The sequence below is a fragment of the Monodelphis domestica genome, chromosome 8, assembly GCF_027887165.1.
Source record: "Monodelphis domestica isolate mMonDom1 chromosome 8, mMonDom1.pri, whole genome shotgun sequence".
NCBI lineage: Eukaryota > Metazoa > Chordata > Mammalia > Didelphimorphia > Didelphidae > Monodelphis > Monodelphis domestica.
In genome coordinates, this window is record NC_077234.1 from 30,724,622 (window position 1) to 30,751,906 (window position 27,285).

Genomic DNA, 27,285 nt, shown 5'->3' on the forward strand with positions numbered 1-27,285 from the left:
CAAATGCCATTTTGCAGTGAGCTATCTGTGTGGCACTGGGAAAGCCACTGACCTCCCTGTTCTGAGGCCCCTCATCAGAGTCAGACTGGATGATGTCTCAGGTCCCTTCCCACTCTGAATCTCTGGGTATAGGATGCCATGACTTCCAACGCAGCTTGGCATAATGGCAAAGACCCAAGTCTGGAATCCTGAAAACTGGGCATTGGTTCGGAGTCTAGTCCTTACCCCTTGTGTGACCTTGGGCCAGTAGTCTCATCTTTCAACACTCCATCCAAGTGTTAATTGACTCAATACATCAACATTGTGATGCACAGCTAATAATCTTGGTCTTTATTAAATGATGTGTAGTGCCTAGACCTGAAGAGGCTCTTTGCCAGCTGCCCTGGTCAGGTCACATCTGGAATATTATTTTCAGTTCTGATCAGTCAAACAATTAAAAGAAACATTTATGTAGGGCTTTCTAGGTGTCAGGCACTATGCTAACTGTTGTTCAGTTGTTTCAATCATGTCCAACTGTTCACAACTCTGTTGGCAAAGATACTGGAGTGGTTTGCTATTCTCTTTTCCAGCTCATTTTACAGATAAGGAAACTGAGGCAAAAAGGGTGCAGTGACTGAGGTCATATTTGAACTCAAGAAGATGAATCTTCCCAACTTCTAGGCCTGGCACTATCCACTTTGCCATCTAGCTACCCTGTGCTAACTATAGTGAATACAAAGGAAGAGTGAACAGAAAAATCATCCTTGACCTCAAGATACATTTATATAAATAGAGAGGAAACCAAGAAATGGACACTTACAATGAAGAGGAAAAGGACTCCTGAATAGGTGCTATTTGAGCTGAAAAGCAGCTAGGAATGTCACAGGGTGGAAAAGAGTAAGAAGAAAGTTCCAGGCACAGTTGGCAGGCTGGGTAGGCAGCATAGCCATTCCAAAAGCATCTCGATGATATAGTGTTATATTCAAGGAACAACAAGACCAGGATTGCTGAAACAGAGAGCACGTAGAGAGGAGAAACACAAGAGGAAGATGGCAAGGCAAGAAGGGACTAGGTTCATGAATGACAAAGAGAGAACTTTCTGCTTATTCTTGTGGATAATTGGGTTCTCTCAGAGTTTATTGAGAGTGTAGGGGATGGGGGATACCATTGTCAGACCTATACTTTGGAAAAATCACTTTAGAACCTTTCTGAAATATAAGTTGAGTTTATATCTTGAGGCAGGAAAAACAATTAGAAGATTGCTGAGAGATGAAGAGGGCATGAACTGGGCAGTGAATTTGTGAAGGAAAGAAGGGGACCCTTAGGAGATGTGGAAATGCAAACAGGATTCAGCAGGGGATTGGACATGTGGAGTGAGACAGAGTGAGGAGCTGAGGTCTTCAAGTTTGCAAAGCCTGGGAAGATAGAGGTATCCTCTCCAGTGACAGGGAAATTCAAAAGAAAGGAGACTTTAGGAGAAAAGATATTTAATTTTGTTTTCAATAAGTGGAATTTGAGGGGCATCCAGTTGAGAATATCTGATACAATTGAAATTGGAGATTGGAGATCAGAAGATAAACTCAGGCTTAATATATACATCTGGGAATCATCTACCAAGTGTTAATAACTGAATGGGAACTGCTGACAAAATCATCAATGGAGATCATAGAGCAACAAATCAAAGAGGGTCTAGGAAAGAGCCTTGGAGGCCATCCACAGCAAGTGGATACAGTAAGAGATTTAGAAGGAGCATTTGGACAGATAGAAGAATACTAAGAGAAAGCAGGGTCCCAAAAATCCAGGGAGGAGAGAATATCCAGGAGATATTGTTCAACACCGACAAATGCTACAAAAGTTAAGAGGGAGATGAATTGAGAAAAAGACCATTAGATTTGGCAACTAAGAAATGATTTGTAGCTTTGGAGTGGGCTGTTTCAATGGAACGGTGAGTTAAGTCAACTATCACAGTATTTAGAAGAAAGTAGTAAGTGAGGAATTGGAGCCATCAAGTAGAAATGACTTTTTCAAGGAGTTTAGCAGAGAAGATAAAAAAAGACTCAGGCTGATAGGATCAAGTGAAGCTTGTTTGAAGATAGGGAAGATATGAGTGTTATAAGCAACAAGGGAAGTACCTTGAGATAGAGAGAGATCAGAGATTTCAGAGGGAATGGTGATGATTACCAGTAGCACATTCTAAGACAGACATTGATAAATGGGGGAGAATAAAGAGGAGGGGAGTCATGCTAGTAAAGGGTTTTGTTTTTGTGCCATTTGAGGATTGGTTAAAGGAACTGAGAAAGTTTAGCTTGCAGAATAGAAGATTTGCAAGGAACATAATAGCTGTCCCTAAATATATGAAGGTGAGTCATGTGGGAGACCATTGGACTCATTCTTCTTTACTCTAGATTTCAAAACTGGGAGCAATGGGTGAATGGGTGAAAGATGAAAAGAGGAAGATTTTTACTCAATGTGAAGAAAACATTCTTAACTATGAAAGCTATACAAAAGTGGATGGCTACCCCGGAGTAGAGTTTCTTCTAGTAAAAGATGGATGACCACTTTAGGGTTATGTGTAGAGGGAAGTTTTGTACTTTGACAAGTTGTCTAATCATCCAGTGTCTAAGACCAGTGTCTAAGTGTCCAAGAATCCAGCACACCTGCCTTATTGTTGTCCAAATCTTTCCTGACTGTACATTTTCACTGACCACTGCCCAAATCTGGAATACTCTCTCTACCTACTGACTTTCATGGCTTCCTTCAAGACTTAGCCCAAACCCATTCTTCCACCAGAGACCTTTCCTGTACCTTTTTCTATATGTCATTCCCTATTCTCCCTTCTGTGAATATCTTCCCTGGAGAATATCTTCCTTCTATGCTGTATAAATAATATATGTACAAAGTGGTTTGCATGCTGTCTTAACAATTAGAATTGAGCTCTTGGAAGGCATCCACCATGTTTTTGCCTTCTTTGTATCATTAACACACACTCCCAGGCTCAGAGTGATACCTTAATAAATATTTGTTGACTGACTAATTTTCCAACTATGAAAATCTTTGATATGTAAAATAGGGGGTTAAGTTAAATTGTCTTTAAGATCTTTCCAGATTAAAGTTCTATGTAGATGCCAAATATCCAAAAATGCACTGATCTGTAGTGGGTAGAGTGCTTTGCTTATAAAATTACACCTCAAGCAAGGTGTGGCTTTAGGCAAATTACAATCTCTGTGGATCTTATCTTCCCCACCTGTAAAATGAGGGGTTTGGATTCCTTGACCACTAAGAATCCTTCTAGCTCTAAATCAATGATCTTAATGAATTTAATCTGTGTTTTAATAATTTACACTTTGCCTCAATCATGTTTATTACTAGAAAACAGGGATACTCTTGCCAAAATTAATTTGATCTCCTGCTCATCATTGCTTAGCATGGGTAAAGAGATTGGACTTCACACTGCTTCCCCATGTGGTAGCATCTCAAAATATCAAAATGTCGTCAGTGCTTCCAGCTAATCATTGGTTTTCCTCTCCAAAATGACCCAATGAAGCCATCTCCAAATATTGAGAAGGTAGATGGATTTGGGAATCAAGAGATTTGTTAATTCTACATCTTTGAATAGTCGTATATATGGGCCTCAGTTTCCTAATAAAGGGAGTTGGCTGAAATGATATTGAAAATTTCCTTCCAGACCTGGCATGCTCTGACTCTAAGTGAGCCTGGGACAAGGCCCTTCTCATGGGAGCCCCTTGGGAGTCCTGGGGCCACTAGATGTTTTCTTTCCTTAGACTCCTGCTGCTGGGTTGCATTGTTTCCAGGAACAATCAGACCAGCAAGTTGACATCATAAGTTGGTTCTGAAAGAGAGGAAGGAGATGCTGTACTGAGATAACCCAAAGAAAAATCCCCGAAAGTCTACGGTTCAGAAGAAGTTGCAGCCTGAGAGAAGACCCGGGCTCCAGTCAAGATCCAGCTGCTGTGGGATACTGGCTCTGATGTGTTTATTCTTTGACCAAGAAACAAAGATCTGAGTGAGATCATGCCTTAACCCATGAAAAATGGACAATTAAAACAATGGGCCTGTCAGTTCTCTTACCAGATTGGAAATAAATAATCAGCCTGTCAGGCTGCTGGCTATACTGGACCATTAGTTTAATACAAAGACATTCAGGGGAACAGAAGGGACACTGCTGATCTATCACTTATGTGACTTTGATGAAGACCCATGCAAAAAAGATTCTGGAACACCAGGGAGGGAGAATCTCAGTTTGTGGAAAAGAACACATTGGCTTCTGTTAGCATTCATTATGAAAGTCAGTTGTACTTTCCCCAAAAAAAACAGTTAAATGAACTCTTTCTTATATCTTACTTTGAGGTAACATGACACAGTGAATAAAAATAATAAAATTTACTTCAATATTTTAAAATAATAGCATTTGAAGGTTTATAAAAATATATATGTGTCATCTCATTTCAGCATCCCAACAACCTTAGGAGGAAGGTACTCTCATTACCTCTATTTTACATATGAAGAAACTGAGGCAAAGAAAAGTGAAATGTTTTGTTTATTGTCTGATAGTCTGAGGCAGGATTTAAATTCAGGTCTTGCTAACTCTAAGTGCAGAACTCTGTCCTCTGTACCAGCTAGTGGCCTCTCCAAAGAGTTCAGCTTGTAAGGAAGACCTGGGTCTGAAGCCTAATTATCATGTATTCCGGGGAAAGTCACTTTGAAATTTTAGTCTCCTCATCTATAAAATGGCAATAAAATAGCAGCCACCTCACAGAGACGTTGTGGGTCCTCAGCATAGGCAATGTGCTTGCTAAACTGCAAGGTGCTATATGAATGTCAGTCATTCTTCTTCTTCTAGTGAACTCTAATCATCTACCTGCCTTGTGTTTGTCCATTTCTTAGGATGCCAGAAGAACCCTGAGGGTGAAGGTTGCGGTCAAGTTTGTAACTGTCATAATGGAGCCCGTTGTGATCCTGAGACCAGGCAATGTATCTGCACATCTGGATGGACAGGACCCACTTGCCAGGAAGGTACTGCCCTGACCAAAATGGAACTGACTCCCCAGTGCTACCATGTTTGCAAACTCTTAGCCTCCATCATTTCAATCCATCCTCTCAACAACCAGTTGAGATGAGCAATACATATGATTCTATACCCATCTGACAAATAAGGAAAAGGAGGGACACAGTGATGCAATATCTTGTCCAGGATTACACAAATGAGCAGAACCAGAGGCAGGATACGAGCCAAGATTTTTCTGATTTTAAGTTCAGCGTACTACCCACCACAGTCATACAATCTCAAATTCCTAATTAAATGTAATATAAGAAGCACTTATTCATTGGGTTTCCTTATTATCTAAGGGTTGAATTCTAGGCTTTCTTTTACAAAACATTTTCCAGGTAGATTTTCATCATCATCATCATCTACATTGTTAACCCACCATCAGCGTTATTATCATTAGTCTTACTCAATGGCATATGCTGTAGCTACAGAAACAAAATGTTTTATAGTGTACATTTTCAGTGATTTGACTGATTAATTGTTTTGATTCAATTGATTCCAGTCTTCCTACATGATTGACTCTTCCATTCTTCATGAAAATATTGTGAATGTCTTAATGGCATCATGAACTCTACTCTCTGTTTTTACAGCCAGGGCATTTTGGATGCCCCCTGTGTAAATTCACTTGTAAAAACATGTATAAACCAGTTTGAAATGCCTGACTAAAAGTCACAATAGTGTGTGTGTATCAGTGAGGTATATGTCAAAATAGTAACAAAGCCACTTCAGTTAAAATCTTTCGGTCGTTGGGTTGATTCTACTAGTCAATCAGAAGAGTGCACTGGTTTATATGTGCTTTTGAAACCAGTGATGGAGAGCCTGGTGATAGTGATGCTAGGATAAAGGTGGTAATGCTCATATGTAAATGGCAGTAATAATAGTAGGAGTGAGGTTAGTGAGGATGATGATGAAAACAAGGTGGGAGTAGTGATGATGAGGAAAGCATGCTGAGAAAATCATGATAAAGGAGATGCTTGGGATGAAGATAGAGATGATGGCAGTAATGACTGGCGATGATAATCAAGAGTATGGTGGTAATAATGAACATGATAATGTTGATAATGATTATGGTGATGGGGAAGATCATGGTGCTGATTTTGATAACCATGATAATAGAGACAGTGAGAGTAATGATGAGAGTGATGGTGATGATGATAAATATGTATATGATGTTCAAATATTGGTGAGGATGACAAAGAGTGATGAGTGTGATGATGATTGTTGATCATGATCATGATGATATTGGTGGTGAGAGGGATTATGATAATGATGAGTTGGGAACTCACATATATGTATATATATATATATATATATATATAAATATATATATATATATATATATATATTGCTTTTTTTGGATTCACAAAAAGGGAGCGAGGTGGCATAGTGGATAGAGCACTGCACTAGGAATGGGGAGAATCATCTTCCTATGATCAAATTTGGCTTCAAAAACTTACTAGCCCCTAGCCAAATCTCTTAACTGTTTACCTAAGTTTCCTGTTTTTTAAAATAAACTGGAGAAAGAAAAAGTGAAACATCCCATTATCTCGGCCAAGAAAATCCCAAAACAGGATCACTGACTGTCAGACATGACTAAAATTGATTCAACAACAAGATTCACAAAATTATTTTCTCATAACACTGATATAAATAGTAAAGTAATATTATTCTTATTTGAAGATGAGGAAACCATGAAGTTAGTTCAATTCAATCCAATGATAATAATACCTAACATTTATGTGGCATTGTAAGGCTTGAAAAGTATAATAAATAAGGCTTATATAAGTATAATAAATAATATCACTACTTTACATTCTTTGATAAGAGTATTTATTTACCCATGGTCCTATTACTCCAACCCACACTCTTTTGGATCCCAAGTAAACTTTCATCAAAGTACCAAGAATTTTCCTATTTATCAGCTTCTAGGTCTATCCTTCTCATTATATTTCTATTTCTCCCAGTCTAGAGGTAGGTTGATTCATAATTAGAGTTTAGGATGTTCTCTCTTCAGTATAAGCCTAGAGTAATTTAGAGGACCTGAGCTTGAATCTCATCTCTGCTGCCTTTGTGACATTGGGCAAGTCACTTAACCCCCCTGGGCTTGAGTTTCCTCATCTGTAAAATGAGGGAGTTTACTTCCAGTTCTCAATCTATGATGCTATGATCCTGAGCAGTGTTCTAGTCAAGCCTAAATCATAGCCCTTCTTCTCCCTGTAGCCAGGGGTGACTTCTCTCTTTACTCAGTTTTCATAGCACATTATAGAGCTTATCTTTTTCTTCCATCCTACCTTGCATTGCCCTTTTTGGTCTGTGTGTTTATAACCCATATAAACTTTGGAAAACGTGATCTCAATTTGCATTCTCCAAAATGAGTTTGGGGTCCTAAAGGAAAGTTAGATCATCTTTGAGATTCTAGGGAGTTGAGGGAAGAAGAGTTGGGGATGACCCTCATACCATAGCCACAAGTCCTCACCAGTGTGCTTCTCTTTAAGGTTATCAGCTGAGAATCACTTTAGTCAATCAACCTTAAGTTCAGAACAGATTGTTTAATAATATAGTACAGTAAGAACAATTAGTGAAAAACATCATCTCCCAAAGAGCCTATGACACACTCTCCCACAAGTATGGGTGGAGTCCAAGGGAAAGTTAGACTCTGGCTCAGAGAACACCTATGACAAAGAAACAAATCCCAGCTCCTTCTTGTTGTACATTTGTCTCCTCCTTGTCCCCCCACCATGTTGCTCCTCCTCAAGAGGTGGGCTTGTTTTATTTCACTGCATCACTGCATTTACTCTAATCTCTTGAAGGACTTGTTTCTCTTCTTGCTTGATCATTTATAAGTCACTGATATGGTGAGACTAAGTTTCTTCAACCCATCCAGCTTTCTTCCTGGGCAATGTCACCTCAGTTCTAAGCTTTTGTCCATGCTTTTTGCACTTAGACTAAATCATAGGGTTGTTTGAAACTAAAGTATGTGATTGAGATGGACTCCTTATTTTCCTGTGGTTAAGATACCAAAGCATAGTATCACTTACTTTAAATAAGATGAAGCGTGTAAATCAATCAACTTCACCCTTGAATGTCTTATCTCTGTTACTGGATTGCAACCTCTATGAAGGAAGAAACCATTTCTTATTCATCTTTTTATTCCCAACATCAGCTAATGGAGTGCCTTGGACCATGGAGGTTATAAATAAATATTTATTGAATTGAATGTCAATTCAACCATGTCTAAACCTTCTTCAAATACCTGTTCTTCTAGGCATCCTATTTCCTAGGTACTACATGTATCCCATTTGGGGAAAAATGAAACTGTCTAGTGGATAGAATGCCACACTTAAGAGTGAAAAAAAACTGATGTATTATCCTCGTTCAGATACTTGCTAGAAGTATTATCTTGGGCAAGTCATTTAATGTGCTTTTACCTTAGTTTTGTCATCTGTTAAATGAGAGAATTGTACTAAATGTCCTGTAGGGTGACCTCTGGATCTAAACCTATGATATTGTGCTTCTCCTTTATTTATAAGATCTCTCTGATCCTTTAAATCCATAATCCCATAATCCTATGGTTCTCTTTTCCAGCTGAGAAAACATTTTGCTTCTCCTGAGATAGTATTTCTTTCCCGTGTTAGACAAGTTACCATACCTTTCTGGGCTTCATTTTTACCAAAGAAAAGAGGAAAGGATTTGTCTACCTGACATCTAAGACCTTTCAGGCTCAAAATCTGTGACTATGATGATACTGCATTTGATCAGTCCTCTGGTGTGGGTATATGTGTGCATGAACACTCTCTCTTTCACCATTTCCATGCACTATTTCCTAAATCTTATTTCAGTATCCAAAGAATCACAAAATCAGAGAATTTCAGAGGTGCAGAGGATTTCATTGGCCACCTAAGAATGCCCTATGCAAAATAACTAAATGATTGGCCAGTCTTTCTTTCAAGATCTCCAGGGAGAGGGAAACCACTAGCCCCAAAATAGAGCCCTTGACATTTTACCTTGACATGTCTCTAACTGATGAAAAATATATTCTTTTCTTGACAGCAGTGCTTAATTTTCCTTTCTACAACTTCTATCCTTTTCTGATAGTTCTGCTTTCCGGGACCAAACAGAGCATAAGGAATCCCCTTTTTGTTGAATAACCATTTAAATACTTTAAAATAACCATCCTGTCCTTCTATCCCTCCAACCCCATTTTCCTATTTGCAAGGTAAATGACCCTAGTGAACAATTCTATACCCACAGGATATCAACTCACTTCACCCTCCTGACTGTCTTCCCCTAGACACTTTCCAGGTAATTGATGTCCTTCCTAAAAGTGGTACCCAAAACTAAACACAACCCTTTAGATCATTTTTGGCATCCTGGATCCCTTTGAAATCTGATTAACCCTATGGATCCCTTCTTAAAATAATGTTTTAGATGCAAAAATGAAATTCAGCTTTACAAAACAAAACAAATATATTGCAGTAATTCTATCTCTGTCTCTGTCTTTGTCTCTCTCTCTGTCTCTCTCTGTCTCTGTCTCTCTCTGTCTCTCTCTCTCTGTCTCTCTCTCTGTCTCTCTCTGTCTCTGTCTCTCTCTCTCTGTCTCTGTCTCTCTCTGTCTCTTTCTCTCTCTCTCTATGTCTCTCTCTCTGTATGTCTCTCTCTCTCTCTGTCTCTCTCTCTCTCTCTGTCTCTCTCTCTCTCTCTGTCTCTCTCTCTCTCTCTCTCTCTCTCTCTCTCTCTCTCTCTCAACAAAATGCCATAAACCCCAGATTAAGATCCTTTACAGTCAAGATATGTTGGGACCAAAGAAGAGTATAGGAAGATAATCCTTTTATTCCCTTTTCAGTGTCCTGACTCTCAATGTAGCCCAAGAACCCATTATATTTATAGCAGTTCTTTCATTCTATTGTCTCAGGTAGGACTTCCAGATCACCAAAGACCCTGATATTGTTTGGCTAATTTTGAGTTGGTAAACCCAAAGAATCACCTGGAACAAGAATTTGAAGCTTTTGGATCCAGTATTTACTAAACCTGCCAAAGTTCCGTCACTTGGTAGAAAGTGAGATTTTATGAGGTTGCATCCATCTGCCAGGTTCTATTGACTGAGTGTCTATTTTTGCAAGGCACTGTGCAGACTCAGGCTGTATATTGGAATATCAATAAACATAAAACCTCATCCCTACTCTATTTGGGAAGATGAGATATATCCATGGAAAGTGAAATCAATAATATAAAGGTTAAATCACAACATAAGACAACAGGGCAAGAGAGATGACAAGGAAGGATGTGATTCACTGCCAGATGAGGAACATAGATTATAAATACCAAATTCAGAGGAAGGAGATATCACTACAGCCCAGGGTACTTTGGGATGATGTCATGGAAAAGAAGATGGATCTCAGGGGATGGGTGTGATTTGAATAAGAAAAAAAGGGGAGGGGGAGGAAGGAGGAAGGAAGGAGAGGACATTCCAAATAGAGAAAGAGGAGACCAAATGCAAATGGCAAGAGATGTGATAGAAAATGATGAATTCAGAGGGAAATAGGAAATTCAGTCTGATTGGAATAGAAGGTTCCTTCTTTCAGCAGATAATGGGAGTTAAAGGCAAGAAAGATCATGTAGGATATGATTATAGATGGTCTTGAATACCAGACAAAGGAATTTAGACTTTATCCAATATCCATTAAGGGACCATTGGAAGCCATCAAACATTTTTTATGCAGAGGAGTGACATGAAATGTAGTCTTGTAGGAAGATTTATTTCAGAGCACCCAAGAGAATGAGTCAAAAGAGCAGAGAGAGCAATTTGGGGCAACTTGGGGGCAGTGACAACAGCAAAGACCTGAAGTGCCTTACCCTAATGGAACATAGCTCCTCTTAAAAAATGCAAAACTTGCTTTGAATCCCTGAAATGTGGAGCAATAGATTGAGTACTAGATTAGAAATAAAGAGATCTGGGTTCAGATTCTGACTCTGCTATTTACAATTTGTGTGCTTTTAACCATGACAATTCCCTTCTTTTTATCATTTCCATATCTGTCAAATGAGGGAGTTGGACTAGGAACTTCTTCTAGCTTGTGATTTTAGGACCACTTATCCAGATCTTGAACCAACCAGTTAGATATTTTGAATAAAGTGCTAGAGATTTTTTGAGGGATAGACCATATACTGGGATACAGTTACACTGATCAAGGGAGTTAAAGGGAGAATTTAAACCTTCTACTTTGGCAATATTTTATTGCAATAAAGGAGAAATGGGATTCTTTTGTCTTGCCAATGACATTCTGGTAATTTACTGCAAATGTATTACATATTGCCTGTCCCAGTGGTCCCTGTGGCCAGTACTGCCTTTTCTGTAGCCAGGAGAAATGGGGTCATATGACCAGATGGAATATTTGTCCAGAAGCTTGGCCATAATTCGCCCACAAATTCGGCAAGCTGCCCAGGCTGGGCTTGGAATATCTTTGTCAAGGTGGTTCTTACACATGCTTGGCTTGTTATCTTCTTCAGATGGTTCTGAAGTGTCGGTTGTATTCCATGCTGAGTCCAAGAGATGTGGGAGCAGAATTATGGGAAATCATGTTATGTATCTTGTAAGAAGATATTCACGATGTACTTAAGGCTTTTCATGCCAAAGTGAAAAAGCCATAGCCATGTCTAAAAGTCAGGTTATGATTTCAAGAAGGAAAAAGCTCCATGGCTCCAAATGACGGGGAACTTGTGAAATATTGATTGTTGGTGTTCAGGCAAATCATAGAGGAAAGACATGTGCCAATTGTGATAGGGTCTCCTGGGTCTAGTCAGGATTATAGGAAATGTCAGAGCACATTGAAGTCCAGCCAGGACCTGGCCCACACCTAGGCTCTGGGAATTCAAAGACAAAATTTTCACTTTTTAAAGGTCCTTCATAACCTCGTCTCTCCAAACTTTCCCATTTTTTTTTAATTTTTAAAATTCTTACCTTCTATCTTAGAATCAATTAGTATCAATTCCAAGGCAGAAAACTAGTAAGGACTGGATAATTGGGGTTACACGGCTAGGAAGTATCTGAGACCAGACCTGAATCCGGGACTTCCCATCTCCATTGAGATACCTAATTGCTTCTCCTTTCCCATCATCTTACACCTTTCTCTCCTTCATGTACTCTGTGATCCAGTAACACTGGCATCCTCGCCATTTGCCACGTTCAGTGGCTGCATCTCCCAGTGATGGACATTTTCACTACCTGTTGCCTATGCTTAGAATGTTCTCCTAACCTCTGCCTCCTCCTCTCTTCAGTCAACTCTCAGCTCGAATCCCACCTTCTGCAAGAATCTTTCCTGATTCCCCTAAATGCTAGTGTTTTCCTTCTGAGATTTTATCCTATATATACCTTGTTTATCCATAGTTGTTTGCATGTTGTTCCATCCCTGGAGGGATGGGACTTTTATTTCTTCATTTATTGTTATTTATTTCTTTGTTTTATATAGTTATTTATTTATTCTTTTTATATGTACTTACTCCATATTTTAATATACTTGTTCATTTTTATTTGTTTATGTATTTCTATTCCCAGGAAGGCCAAGCACAGAGCAGGCACTTAGTAAATGTCTGTCGACATTACTTGACAAAATAAAAACTTTTTCCTACCCTCAAAGAGTTTATATTCTCCTGGCGTCAAAAGTATAATATGTAAACAGGAAAACAGCCTCTGTCCATTACCTCCACCCTCTCACCTCCCACTGATCCCTCAGTTCCACTTTGCTATCTCAGCTTTGTTCTCACCATGAGTTAGATCTGCTCTAAGTTTCATGCCATGGCAGTGGGCTTGGATGAGGTAGGGGTAAAGAGGAAGTTTGTTCTAGGTAAAGGAGGGAGCTTGTGCAGATATACATGGCATGGAATCCCCAAGCAATTATTCCAATTGAATGGATTAGAATTGATTGATCCTTGTGTTTCTGTCAATTATTGGGGGGAAATAAGAAAACTATCAGATCAGACAAGCTTAACTTTTTATCAAATTTTATTCAAATCTAATGTGATTCAGACCCATTTACAGAACAATGTTGTTTGCTTGATTTCAAAGGAAAACAGGAATCTTATCTAGATGTGTAGTACATTGGCAAGAGTCAGAGGACATGGGTTTGGTACTCTCTATTGACCTTGATTCGGGGGAACATTTATTTAAGTACTTGCTATGTGATGTTGGGCAGTTAAAAGATAAAGCACCAGGCCTGGAGGCAGGGCTCCTCTTCCTGAGTTCAAATCTAGCACCAGACAATTAGGAGCTTTGTGACCATTGACAGGTCACTTAACTTTATTTGCCTCAGTTTACTCATTTGTAAAATGAATTGGAGAAGAAAATGGTAAAACTAGCCTCTGTGACCCTTGGCAAGTACTTAATCTTATTTACTTCAGTTTACTCATTTGTAAAATGAATTGGAGAAGAAAATGGCAAAACTAGCCTCTGTGACCCTTGGCAAGTCATTTAATCTTATCTGCCTTAGTTAACTTATTTGTAAAATGAGTTGAAGAAAATAGCAAAACTAGCCTCTGTAACCCTTGATAAGTCACTTAACTTTGTTTGCCTCAGTTTCCCCATTTGTAAAGTGAGTTGGAGAAGAAAATGACAAAACTAGCCTCTGTGAGCAAAACTAACCTCTGTGACCCTTGGCAAGTCACTTAATCTTATTTGCCTCAGTTTACTCATTTGTAAAGTGAGTTGGAGAAGAAAATAGCAAAACTAGCCTCTGTGACCCTTGGCAAGTCACTTAACTTTGTTTGCCTCAGTTTCCCCATTTGTAAAATGAGCTAGAGAAAGAAATGGCAAATGACACTGGTACCTTTGCCAAGAAAACCTCAAATAAGGTCATAAGAATTTGGACATGACTGAAAAACAACTGAACTACAACAACTTTGTCCTAGGCACTGGGGAGTAAAAGATCAAAAAAGGGAAGGAACTGTGCCATTAAGTAGCTTTCCTTCTGTTGCTTTTCTGTGATTAGGTCAATAATTTACTTAATGTTCCCTCTGCATCAGGTTCAATCTGTTTTTAAAAATGCTAGCGGAGCTGTGGGGCTGGAGGCAGGTGCTGGACTCAATGACTATTGGTCCCTTTACATCCGAATTGGGATTTGGAATTGGGGATGGACAAAGTCCTGCCAAGAAGGATCCTCCTCGCTTTCCCTAGACCCCAAGAAGGACTCTGCCTCCCTGGGTCAGGGCGCCATGCCTCCGACGTGATGGGTACTCCATAGATGCTCGCCGAATCAAATCGAATCGAAGCTCAACATAGCAGAGCATTTCCAGAGATGAATTCCTTATTGGATTTCTGGGGATGCTCGAACGCGTTGGAACCTAAAGAAAAGCTGGAGAAAAGTGTGCCCTGAAGACAGCGTCACCTTTTCATTGTCTCCTATTTTTAGACTTTTGTCGGAAGGCTTTTTTCTTTGAGGGGCCGTTATAACTTTCCAACAAAGCCTGGCCTTGGAAAATCAAATAGGGTCACCTCTTTATTGTTGTGATTACTGCTCACCGGCTGTCTTCGCCCCCTCCCAGCAGCACTTCTGTTAAGTAGCCATCTCTCCCCAGGATGTAGAAATTATACCCGTTTGCTTTTGCAAATAAGAGGTTTTAATGGGCCCCGTTCTGTAAACAGCCATTCCAGCACAAGACGCTGCCCCGAGGCCACATCCCTAAATATGGGAAATGGCTTGATCGATTATCGTAATGGCATTTTGAATGCAAAATTGCTTTCAACGGAACTGCTTTCCCTCACCGACACAAAGGAAGAGCGGGTACATTTGCTGACCCAAGTCCAAGTCCAGTATTCACAGCAGAACAATACCGAGACTGAAAGGAACTTGGGCTAAATACAGCCTTTCCTTTCCAGAGGTGGCCCAAGCCTTAGAGGAAGCATTTTGGTTTGTCTGGTCGGTTTTGTGCCTCGCTTCCCTGACAATGGAGGCCAGGACTTCCATCGAGGCTGTAATTGCTCATCATCCATTCTCTGTAATCACTGGAAAAGAAAGGGGGGCTTTGGAACAACTTGAGAAATCTGCCTCCCAGAGCTTTCCAGGACGTGGCTGTTGAGTGGAGTTCCAAGAAGAAGAGATGAGGAGGAAGAACGTTTCAGGAAGGGGAGAACAGCCAGGGCCAGCAGATGGCTTGTGGCTTAGGGGGAACGTCGATGAGGCTGGTGTGGCCATAACATAGATGGAGTAAGAAGGATCATCCTAGAAAGATAGGTTTGAGTCAGATCATGAAATGTTTTAAGTGTCAAATAGAGGATTTTATATTTTGTCTTGGAGGAAAAATAGTTTCTTGAATAGGGAAATGACCTAGTCAGAGATTTTTTTTAACGTATTTGTATTTGTAAAACCTAATGGATTTCCTTGTTGGCTATGGGACAGAGGGTGGGAGGAGGGGAGGGAAAGAATGTGAATCATGGAACCATGGGAAAATATTCTAAATTAATTAATTAAATAAAATTTTACAAATTAAAAAAAAAGAATATTTGTTTTGGAACTGCTTCATCACATGGATTGATGGAGATATGATTGGGGATGTAGACTCTAAATGATCACTCTATTACAAATATTTTTTTACAAATATTAATACTATGGAAATAAGTCTTGATCAATGATACACATAAAACCCAGTGGAATTGCTCATTGGCTATGGGATTGGGGTGGGAAGAGGGGAGGGAAAGAACATGATTCATATAACTAGGGAAAAATTAGTCTAAATTAATTAAATAAATAAATGAACTTGGGGGGGGGAAGATTTGTTTTGCATGATAATCTATGTATAACCCAGACTGAATTGCTTGTCTCAGAAGAAGGAAGGGAGACAACATGAATCCTATAACTTTGGAAAATATATGTAGAAATTTGTTATTAAAATAAAATAAAGATAAAACTAAAAAAAGAAAATATAAATTTGCCAAGAGTGTAGAAGATAGATTGGAAAGAGGCCAATTAGAAATGTATTGCAATAGTTCTGGTGACCAGATGACAAAGGCCTGAAATAAAATTAATAATTAGCATTTATGTCTCACTTCAAAAATATTGTGTCATTTAATCCTTAAAACAGCCCTGACAAAATGGAACTGTTGAAGAAGAAAACTAAGGATAGGGGTTAAGTGATTTGTCCAGTCACCCAGCCAGTTAAGTGTCAAAGGCTGAATTTTAACTCAGGACTTTCTGACTTCAAACCCAGCACTTAATCAACTGTACCATCTATTTTGCCATTTTGAGTAGAAGAAAGAGGGCAGATGAAAGAAATACCACAGAGCTAGAATCAACAATATTTTGCAACTGATTGACTACCAAAAATCCAGAGATGAATGAAAATAAAGAGTAAAGGATAAGTCCTCAGCTGGAATTATAGTTGATTTAAAGAATATTAATGTCCTTAACAGAACTAGGTCAGTGAGGACAAGGGATAGGTTTTGAGATTAAAAAGCAATAATGACAATTAGTTTCATTTTCAACATATTGAGTTTGAAATAGCATCAGACACATAGCTGGAAATATCCAGTACTCAATAGGAGATAAATGGATGATAGGAAGAGAAAGCATCTTTTCCATAATGATATATTTGAATCCTTTGAAGATGATGAGAGCAGAGGGGAAAAACAAAGGCACAAATGAGCTGATGTTTCTGCTTCATCGCAGATGGCGAAACTTAAAGCAATGCATGGACGTTGCAAAAAATTAGTATTGATGTAAAAAATGCTACTAATATAATCCATATAAGCTTTGAGGCTCTTTACATCAACTCCCCCTTATGATGGCAGATTGAGTCACCATATTAACAAGCTTTATCTCTTACTCTGAGATATAGGCATACTCATGAGAGATGTGAGTGTCTTACTGATATGACTGGCTCAAGCCCCCATTCTGTGTTTTCCTCTATTATAATCACCAGTTAGAATCAATATCTCCCCAATATCATTGATTGACCCAGTGATTAGTGCTGAAATGTTATCATTTAACATTATTTTTTATTTTAATAAATTAATAAATTTAATATTAATCCTCTTTTGTAAAGTAATATTTACTGAAAACATAAGAAAAAACATAAAACATCATCCTTTTCTAAACTAGGAACACATATTTCCCTCTACCATCTTGGTTTCTGGTAGGAGTAACTCACATTTATGCCACTTGAGGTGAACATACCCCAAAGACAGAGCCTTCATTGGCCAGACTCCCAATTAACATCAGCAATGCATTAGCAGATATCATCATGGACAAAGAGAGCCTTGATTCTTCCCTACTGGAGGTCCTCAAGTTGTAGTGTTGATGCAAGGAAAGCTTTCTAATTTAGCTCATAAAAGTTGTAAGACTCCCAGCTCCCACTCTCTCTGGCAACTCCCCCTCATTCTCTAGTGGTGAGTACTTGGTGGGAATGAGGTAAAAGAGATTGTAATCTCTTTTAGGGGAGGGTCTCTCATTTTTGTTGCATTTTTTTCTTAATACATAGAATCTTCTTGATAATTGTCAGATGAATTAAATTAAATTGAATTCCTAGTCTATAATGGAGTAGTCATTCTCTGAAGCCTTCCTATTTTTTTTTCAAATCCTCACTTTCTGTCTTAGAATCAAAACTGTGTATTGGTTCCAAGACAGAAGAATAATAAGGGCTAGACAACTGAAGTTTAGTGACTTGCCCAGGGTCACACAGCTAGAAAGTATCTGAGGACAGATTGGAACCCAGGACCTACCATCTCTTGGGATGACTATCCACTTAGTCACCTAGCTGCTGCTCCTTTTAAAGAAAAAAAAATATATGTGTGTGTGTGTGTCAATTTATTTTGTTAAATATTTCCCAATTACATATAAATATTTTAATTAATATTTTTTTCAATTTTGAGTTCCAAAATCTCTCTTTCTTCCTATTCCTACTTTAATCAAGATGCTTGGCCTTTAATCACATTTTAAGATAATGGATTTACAGTTTCAAGGGTTCTGAGAGATCTCCTTAAGAAGGCAAGTAATTTGATATTGATTATACGTGTGAAGTCATGTAAAACATTTCCATATTAACTATGATATAGGGTAATATGAGTAATATGACAGAAGAAGAAAATGACAAATGCTAGAAGGAATATGGAAAAATAAAATAAAATTTAAAAAAAGGAAAATAGAGAAAGTTTTTAAAAGTATACTTCAATCTGCATCCAGAGTTCATCAGTTCTCTCTTTAAAAGTGAGTAGCATATTTCATCATGGGTCATTTACAATTGTCTTAGATCATTGTCTCGATCAGAGTAGCTAAGTCTTTCATAGTTCATCATCCTTATAATATTGCTTTTACAGCTGTCAGTGGTTTCCTGGCTCTGCTTACTTTGCTTTGCATCTGTTTATATAAATCTTCTCTATTTTTTTCTGAAAGCTTCCTGCTTGTCATTTGTTATAGCACAATAGTACCCCATCACAATCATATGCCACAACTTGTTCAGTCATTCCACAAATTAATGAGCATCCCCTTGATTTCCAATTCTTTGACAACACAAAAAGATGCTAAAAATATTTTTATACATGTAGATCCCTTTCCTTTTTCTTCAACGTCTTTGTGATATAGACCTATTAATAGTACGACTGAGTCAAAATGTATGCAGTTTTATAGCCCTTTGAATATAGTTCAAAATTATTCTTCAAAACAGTTAGATCAATTTGCACCAACAATGCTTTAGTATCACAATTTTTTCACATCCCCTCCAGCATTTGTCATTTTTCTGTACTGTTATATTACCCAATCTTGTAGGTGTGAGATGGTATCTAACAGTTGTTTTAATTTGCATTTCTCTAATTAGTACTGGTTTAAATCATTTTTTAATGTCACTCTGCATAGTTTCTATTTCTTCTGAAAACTAACTTCATAGCCTTTTGACCATATATCAATTGAAGAATGTCTTTTTTTTTATAAATTTGGTTTAATTCCCTATGTATTTTAGAAACAACTTGCTGTAACTATTTTTCCCTAACGTTTTGTCCTAATTTTGATTACATTATATTTGTTTATACAAAAGCTTTTTAATTTCATGAATTAAAAATTATCCATTTTTCCTTCCCATGAGCTTCTCTATCACTTTGCTTATCAATAGACAGACAGGAACATTTTTCCATTCTTCCTAACCTTACTTATGACATCACCCTCTATCTCTAAATCATTATCTATTTTAAACTTATCTTGGTATATAGTGTGTGAGATGTTAGGGTATGCCTAGTTTCTGCATAATGCTTTCTAGAATTCACAGCCACTTTTGTCAAATAATGATTGCTTGCCGCTGAAGTTTGAATTTTGGATTTATTAAATACTAGATTACCATGTCCATTTATTACTGAGTACTGTGTACCTAATCTACTCCACTGATCTTCCACTCTATTTCTTAGCCAGGACCAGGTTGTTTTTATGATTACTGCTTTGTAATAGAGTTTGAAATCTGGTCCTTCCAAGTCACCTTCCCTCTTTTTTGAAAAATTAATTCACTTGATATTCTTGACCTTTTTATCAAGATAAATTTTGTTATTATTTTTTCTGGCTCTACAAAATAATTCTTTGGTAGATTGGTTGGCATGTTACTGAATAAGTAAACTTACTTGGGTAGGATTGTCATTTTTATTGTGTTGGCTTGATCTACCTATGAGCAATTAATTTTCCTCTAAGTGTTTAAATCTGTCTTTATTTCTGTGAAAAGTATTTTGTAAACATGTTCATATAATCCCTGGGTTTGCCTTAGTTGGTAGATTCCCAAGCATTTTATATTGTCTCAATTTATTAGAAATGGAATTTCTCTCTCTTGCAATAGTTTTTGTTGGTGGTATATAGAAAATACTGAAAACTTAATGTGGATTTATTTTATATCCTACAACATTGTTGAAGTTGTTCATTGTTTCAACTAGATTTTTAATTAATTATTTAGAGTTCTTCAAGGATACCACCATATCATCTGCAAAGGGTGATAATTTTATTTCCTCAGTACCTGTTTTTATTCCTTCAATTTCTTTCTTTTTGTCTTATTGCAATAGCTAGCTTTTCTAGTACAGTATTGAATTGGTGATAATGGACATCCTGCCTTAAATTGTCATCTTATGAAAGTCTGTCCCCATTAAAGATGACTTCCTCTTGATTTTAGCTAGATATTATATATCATTTTCAGAAAGGCTCTGATGATTCCGACACTTTCTGGTGCTTATAGTAGGAATGGGTGTTGCTTGTTGTCAAAAGCTTTTTCTGCATGATTGACATAATCAAGTGATTTTTGTTGGGTTTGTTCTTCATATGCTCAATTATGCTGATAGTCTTCCTAATATTGAACCAACCTTATATTCATGGTATAACTCCCATCTGGTCATAATGTATGGTCTTAGTGGCATATTGCTATGATCACCTTGCTAGTATTTTATTTATAGTTTTTGCCTCAATATTCATTAAAGAGATTGGTCTATAGTTTTTTTCCCCTTCATTTTTGTTCTACCTGGCTTAGGAATCAACGCCATATTTATGTCATGAAATAATTTTGGTAAAAGTACTTTGCTTATTTTTTTCAAATAGTTTTTATAGTATTAGGGTTAAATTTTCCTTAAATGTTTGAGAGATTTCACTTGTAAATCCATCTGGATTCAGGGAATCTTATTTCAGGGAATTCATTTTAGGCTTGTTCAATTTCCTTTTCTAAGAGAGAATAATTTAAGTACTCCATTTCATGTTTTGTTAATCTGGGGAGTTTACATTTTTTGTAAAGTTCATCTGTTTCACTTAAATTGTAAATTTAATGGAAAAAATATGGCAACATGGCTCCTAATAATTCTAATTCCATTTTCATTTGGTGGTAGACTAGCCCTTTTCATTTTGATACTAGTAATTTGGTTTTCTTTTTTAAATCAAATTAACCAATTGTTTGCCTTTTTATTTGGGAGTTTTCATAAAACCAGCTCCTAGTTTTATTTAGTAGTTCAATTTTTTTCTTTTGATTTTCAAGATTTCCACTTTTGTGTTTAATTGGGATTTTAAAATGTGTTCTTTTCCTAGTTTTTTTTTTAATTCCCATGCTCAGTTCATTGATCCTGCTCTTTCTCTCTCTTCTTAATGTATATATTTAAAGATATAAATTTTCCCTTAAGTACTATTTTGGCAGCATCCCAAAATGTTGGAATGTTTACTCACTGTAGTCATTTGTTTTGATGAAATTAGTGATTGTTTCAATGATTTGTTCTTTGACACACTCATTCCTTAGTATTGGATTATTCAATTTCCAATTAATTGTTTTATCTGTGCTTATGCAACCCATTACTAAATGTAATTTTTATTGCATTATAATCTGAAAAAGCTGTTTGATGTACCTGGTTTTCTGCATTTGGATGTGATGTTTTTCTGCCATAATATATGGTCAGTCTTTGTGAAGGTGCCTTGTACAGCTGAGAAAAAGCATTCTCCCTTCTTTTCCCATTCAATTTTCTTTAGCAATCTATCATATCTAACTTTTTAAAAGATTCTATTCATCTCCTTAACTACTTTCTTTTTAATTTTATGATTAGGTTAATCTAGCTCTGAGAGTGAAAAGTTGAGTTCCCATTCATATAGTTTTACTGCCTATTTCCTCCTATAATTCATTTACCTTTTCCTTTAAGAATTTGGATGATATGCCATTTGGTGCACATGTGTTTAATTATTACTTTATTGTCTTTCTTGCCTTTTAGTACAATGTAGTTTTCCTGCTTATTCATTTTAATTAATTCTATTTTCACTTTTATTCTGTCTTAAATTATAATTGCTACCCCTGGATTTTTGTTTGTTTGTTTTTTGGTACTTAAGCTGTAGCATAATAGATTCTGCTCCACCCTCTTATTTTAACTGTTGTTTCTTTCTATTTCAAGTGTATTTCTAGTAAATATATCTTGTTGAATTCTGTTTCCTAATCCTCACTGCTATCTACCTTCATTTTGTGGACAATTCCATGAGATTCATATTGACAAGAATGATCAGGGGCAGCTGGGTAGCTCAGTGGATTGAGAGCCAGACCCAGATATTGGAAGTCCTAGGTTCAATTCTGGCCTCAGACATTTCCCAGCTGTGTGATCCTGGGCAAGTCACTTAACCCCATTGCCTAGCCCTTACCACTCTTCTGCCTTGGAGCCAATACACAGTATTCTCTCTCTCTCTCTCTCTCTCTCTCTCTCTCTCTCTCTCTCTCTCTCTCTCTCTCTCTCTCTCTCTCTCTCTCTCTCTCTCTCCTGTCCCTCCACTAACATCAGTTTTGCTTCTGACCACTTCCTTTTATATTTTCTTCTCTTTATCACCCCCCTTTCTCTTAACCCCTTTCCCTCCTCTTATCTTTTTATCCTCCTCCTTCCCTGCTGGGTAAGATAAATAATAAAATAGATTTCCACAAAAATGTTTATAAGTTTATATATTTTACCTCTTTGAACCAATTTAGATGTGAATGAGGTTCAGATGTTGCCCTCTCAACATCCTGTTCTCACTATATAAGCTCTTCCCTGTGTACTATTTTTTCTGTGTTAAATCATTTTCCCTATTCTGTTACACCCTTCATCCTTCCCCCAAGGCATCCCTCCTCTTTCTTACCTATTCATTTTTTCCATCTTCCTAACATTACTAATTCAATCCTCTATACTTTTTCTATGTAGAATCCTCCTAACTGACCTGATAATGATAAAGTTCTTAGATATTATCATCTTAATATACAGAAACTATCATAAATATATAGAAAGGTAAATATTTTAATCCTTCATGATTTCTCCTTCATGTTTACCTTTTTATGTTTCTCTTGAGTCTTGAAAGTTAATTTTTTATATTCAGCTTTCATCTTTTCATCAGAAATGTGTGAAATCTTTCTATTTCATTAAATATCAATTTTTCCCTTGAAGAATTATCTTCAGTTATGCTGGGTAGGTTTTCTTGTTTGTAATACCATCTCCTTTTTCCTCAAGAGTATCATATCCCTTGCCCTCTTTTCCATTCCCATTGTAGCTGTTAAATCTTGTGTGATCCCGTGACTCCATAGCATATGAATGGTTTCTTTCTGAATATTTGAAGTATTTTCTTTTTGACCTGGAAGCTCTGGAATTTGGTTTTAATATTCCTGGAACTGTTAATATTGGAAACTTTTTAGGCTGTGACTTTGGATTCAAATTTTCTATTTTGTTTTCTTGTTCTAGGACATTAAGATACTTTTCCTTTATAATTTCTTGATATATGATGTCTAGGTTCTTTATTTGGTCATGACATTCAGGCAATCCAATAATTTAAAATTATCTTTTATTGGTCTATTTTCCAAGTCAGTTGTTTTTCTGATGAATTATTTCACATTTTATTCCATTTTAAAATTCTTTTGTCTTTGATTGTTTCTTAATGTCTCATGGAGTCATTAGCTTCCACTTTTCCTACTCAATTTTTTTTTTAATTTTCCTCTTCAATGAGCTTTTGTACTTCTTTTCCTATTTGACTTATTATGCTTTTTTAAAGAAGTTATTCTCATTAGTGAATTTTTATACCACTTTTCCATTTTAGTATTATTTTGCATAGTGTTTTTGATACCTCTTACCAAGGTATTAGTTGTCCTTTCATATTTTTCTTCCTTTCTTTTTATTTCTTCTAATTTTTTCTTCTACCACTCATACATGATTTTTAAAATCTTTTTTAAGCTCTCCCAAAAATTCTTATTGAAATTGTTTCCAATTGATTTTTTTTCCTTTGAGGCTTTGCTTGTAATTGTTTTGACTCCATTGTCTTCTTTTGATTTATGTCTTGATCTTTCTTGTTACCATATTAGCTTTTAATGGTCAAATTATTTTGTTGTTGTTTGCTTTCCACCCTCTTTCTTGATTTGGAGTTTTATGTTAATGTTGAGCTCTGTTTTTGGCATGAGGGTGGGGTGGTGTACTACCTTAAGCTTTAAGAGTTGTTTGCATTATTTTAAAGGCTTATTTGTAGGATCTGAATTTTTCAGTGCTTCCAAGGTGGTATGATCTAAGGAGAGGTTTGATCACTTCTTTCTTGGTCCACAGTCTAGTTCCTAACCAGAAACAGCCCCTGACCTCTTGGAACTTTAAGTTATAGGACACGTTGGGGTTTCCACTCCCTAATGATCAAACTCTTCTTGACCCAGAAGTGGTTATGGACTACAGAGATTTCAAATAGTGTCTAGTCCTGTGGCCAGTGCCAGCAGTGTTCCCTTTGGTCTCCTTCTGAAAAGTTGCCAGAACCCCTTCTGTTTCTGACTGCTACTGCTTCTGTCCCTACCACCTAACCCCACCTCTTAACTACCAGTGTTTCATCCATGTGGGCTCCAGGAGAGCCTTCTCTACCTTGTCATAGATCTCTTTTCCTACCTCCATTGTTGTCTTGGGCGAGAAGAATGTCTTACTCTGAATTTTTGTTGCTTCTGACACTCCAGAATTTAATTTGAGGCATTATTTTAGAGATATTTGGGAGAGTTCAGATAAGTGCTTTCTCTACTCTACCATTTTAGCTCTTACCCACCTCCTTCCACAAAAGTTCTCAGGGCTTTTTTAATCTGAAAGTCTTATATGCTAATATATCATAGATGAATATAGGAGTGAGATAATGCCTAAAGACTTCATTCTTTCTTCTCCCAATTTAGTTAAGTAGAAATCCTTCCCCTCTGCATCTCACTTATATCCCCAAATAAGAAAGTTAAGTAATTTTCTCAAGGTCAAATAGGTGATGGCATCTTATGATTATAGATTGAGAACTAGAATGGGCTTTAAGAGCCAATCTAGTCAAACTTCTTCACTTTCCATATTCAGATGTGATTTGCCCAAGAATATATTAGCAAAAAGGGGCATAGGGAGGAGTTAAACCTAAAGCTAATTTTAATTGTAGGTATGTTTTTATACATAATCTATTAAAATATTTTGGAAAAGGATAGTAAGAATCCAATCTTGCATCAAAAAATCCTCCCTAAAATCTTTTTTTAATGGGTGATGTTTAAAGGCATATTCATTTTTCCTGAGTAGATAGTGGAAGTTTATTTAGCAGAAACGTTCCTAGGTGATGAGCTATATTTTTTCTCTTTTGTCTATCCAATAAAACATAATAATAACAATTAGCTTGACTATAATATTTTACTAAGTCAACTTATTCTGACACACATAGATACCTCTAGCATCATACCCTCAAAATGACCAATTCATCCTTCTTTAAACTGTAGAATTCATAATGAGTTTATTTATAAAATGACATTATTCTATAGGCATTATGTTAGAAGTTTAATATTGATGAGAAAGGGGAAAGGAGGAAGAATGAACCCAAAAGAATGACTAACAACAATTCAATCCAAACTAATGTGAGTACAAACTGGAATAGCCTAGGAAATTTCAGCCTGTGGCACCTTGAAAACCTCTTTCTCTCAATGGATGGTCCCTTACGGATTATACGATGATTTTAGTTGATTTTACCTGGCATCACCCTATGATTTCCTTCAGTGACAGGAAAATTGCAGCTGGCCCTTGACAGTTGGTCACAAATTGACTGAACCAAACAAAATCAAATGGTGAACTAATCCCCAAGTAAATTTAATGAAACTGAAGTCCCTGAGGGCTACACACTTCTGTAGGCAATGGTCTTATTTAATAAATTTCACCCCTACTCTCGTGGTGCATGCTATATTTGCAAAGACAAATTTAATTCATTGGGTTTACATTTCCTCTTCCCTTACTTTGGCCACTAGGCACATGTAGTAAGGCCCATAAACAGGTATGTCAGTTCTGGGTAGAGAATAAATAATGTCACCCAGTCCTGGCCATCTGATATGGAAACAACCATGCTCTTAATCAGTGTTTTCCTGGGCTTCGATTTATTCCTTATGGAGAAACAGTCCAAAACTCTTTTCAGAAGGCTAATGCCCCAATACTGGTACCCACTCATTTTTTAAGTTCTATTTCATGATGGAATCATTTTATTGATTATTGATTTTATTGATTATCTTCTCTCTGTAGCTTCATATTTTTCTTGTATTATGAACATTATACAATTTTTTTCACTCCAAATGTGAAAGAGGCAGGTAGACAGAGGGATTAGAAAGAGAAAAGAAGGAAAAATTGAGAGAGAAGAGACAGAAAGAAAAGGCAAAAATGAAAAGAAAAGATAGAAGTAGAAAGATAATTAAAAGACAGAGAAATATACAGGGAGGAGAGAAGTACAGAATGAAAAGGCAGCGGGAGAATGAGAAATAAGAAAGAGAAACAGATAGACAAAGGGCAAGAAAACAAAAGATAAAGAGAGTTTAAAGGGTATAAAGGGAAGGAGGGAGAGAGGAAAATGAATAGGGAAAGACAAACTGTTATTATAAACTCATATCCTGCAACAGGCAGTAAATCTAAAATGATTCATAAAGTCAATTACACACTCTGCTTAGGAACAATCAAATTAAACAAATTGTTATTCTGGATTGGAAAATGGTGACTAGCTCAGAAGACAAGCTGCCAATTGGCTCAATGATACTAATAAAATAAAGATGAGTCCCTAGCTCCCAAAGACTTATATTCATGAGTTAGGCTATCAGGGGCATTGAAATTTGTGACAGAAGAATGTGTGATTAAAAAAAATCCCAAAAGGCATTTAAAATGGCTCAGTCAGATACTTAATTTTTAAACTTTCAATTATTTATAATACTCTTTTGTATGCTTAAGAATAAAATGGCTTTGGCTCCCCTGGCTACATTCTTTCCTCTTCCATTTGGCAAAGTCTCCTTTCCTTCCTTTTCCTTTTGTGGATCATGCATTGAACTCCAACACAGGTCTGTGTGGGTCATTTTTAAACTACCTCAACATTAATGTTAGTTTTAGCAAGGATTCGGCATGCCTTTGAGACCATTCTTCTTACCCTCCTCTCCTCCTTTCCCTCAAAAAGGCCAGTTCCAACACAGGCATATATTCAATCAATGGTCCTTAATTCTCACTGGCATATGCCCAACAGATAATTCAATTCAACAAGCATTTATTAGACACCTATGCTATGCCAAACACTGCTCAGGGCTCAGTGTACATTAAAGAATTATAGAGTTGTAATAGGAAAAAAAATGGATCAGTTCAGTTTAAATGCCATTTTAGACATACTTTTTCTAAATCACATTTCCTGAAGTGTGAAAAAGATTCTAATTAATATGTCCTTTTAACTTAAAAAAAAGCAAATGAAATGCCCAGAGGACACACAATAAGACAGCAGAGAAGTAGAGACCTACTGGGACAGAATACAGCATATATTAGAAGA

General features: G+C 36.9%; 1 protein-coding gene across 2 annotated transcripts in view; it reads left to right on the top strand.

The window, feature by feature from the left end:
- Positions 1-27,285, top strand: part of LOC100616966 (EGF-like and EMI domain-containing protein 1) — a 787,120-nt gene that overhangs the window by 705,806 nt on the left and 54,029 nt on the right. For both annotated transcript variants that reach the window (XM_007502250.2, XM_056807813.1), the window contains one exon: positions 4,885-5,013. In XM_007502250.2, the coding sequence (XP_007502312.1) occupies positions 4,885-5,013 (129 nt within the window). The remainder of the gene's footprint in view (positions 1-4,884; positions 5,014-27,285) is intronic.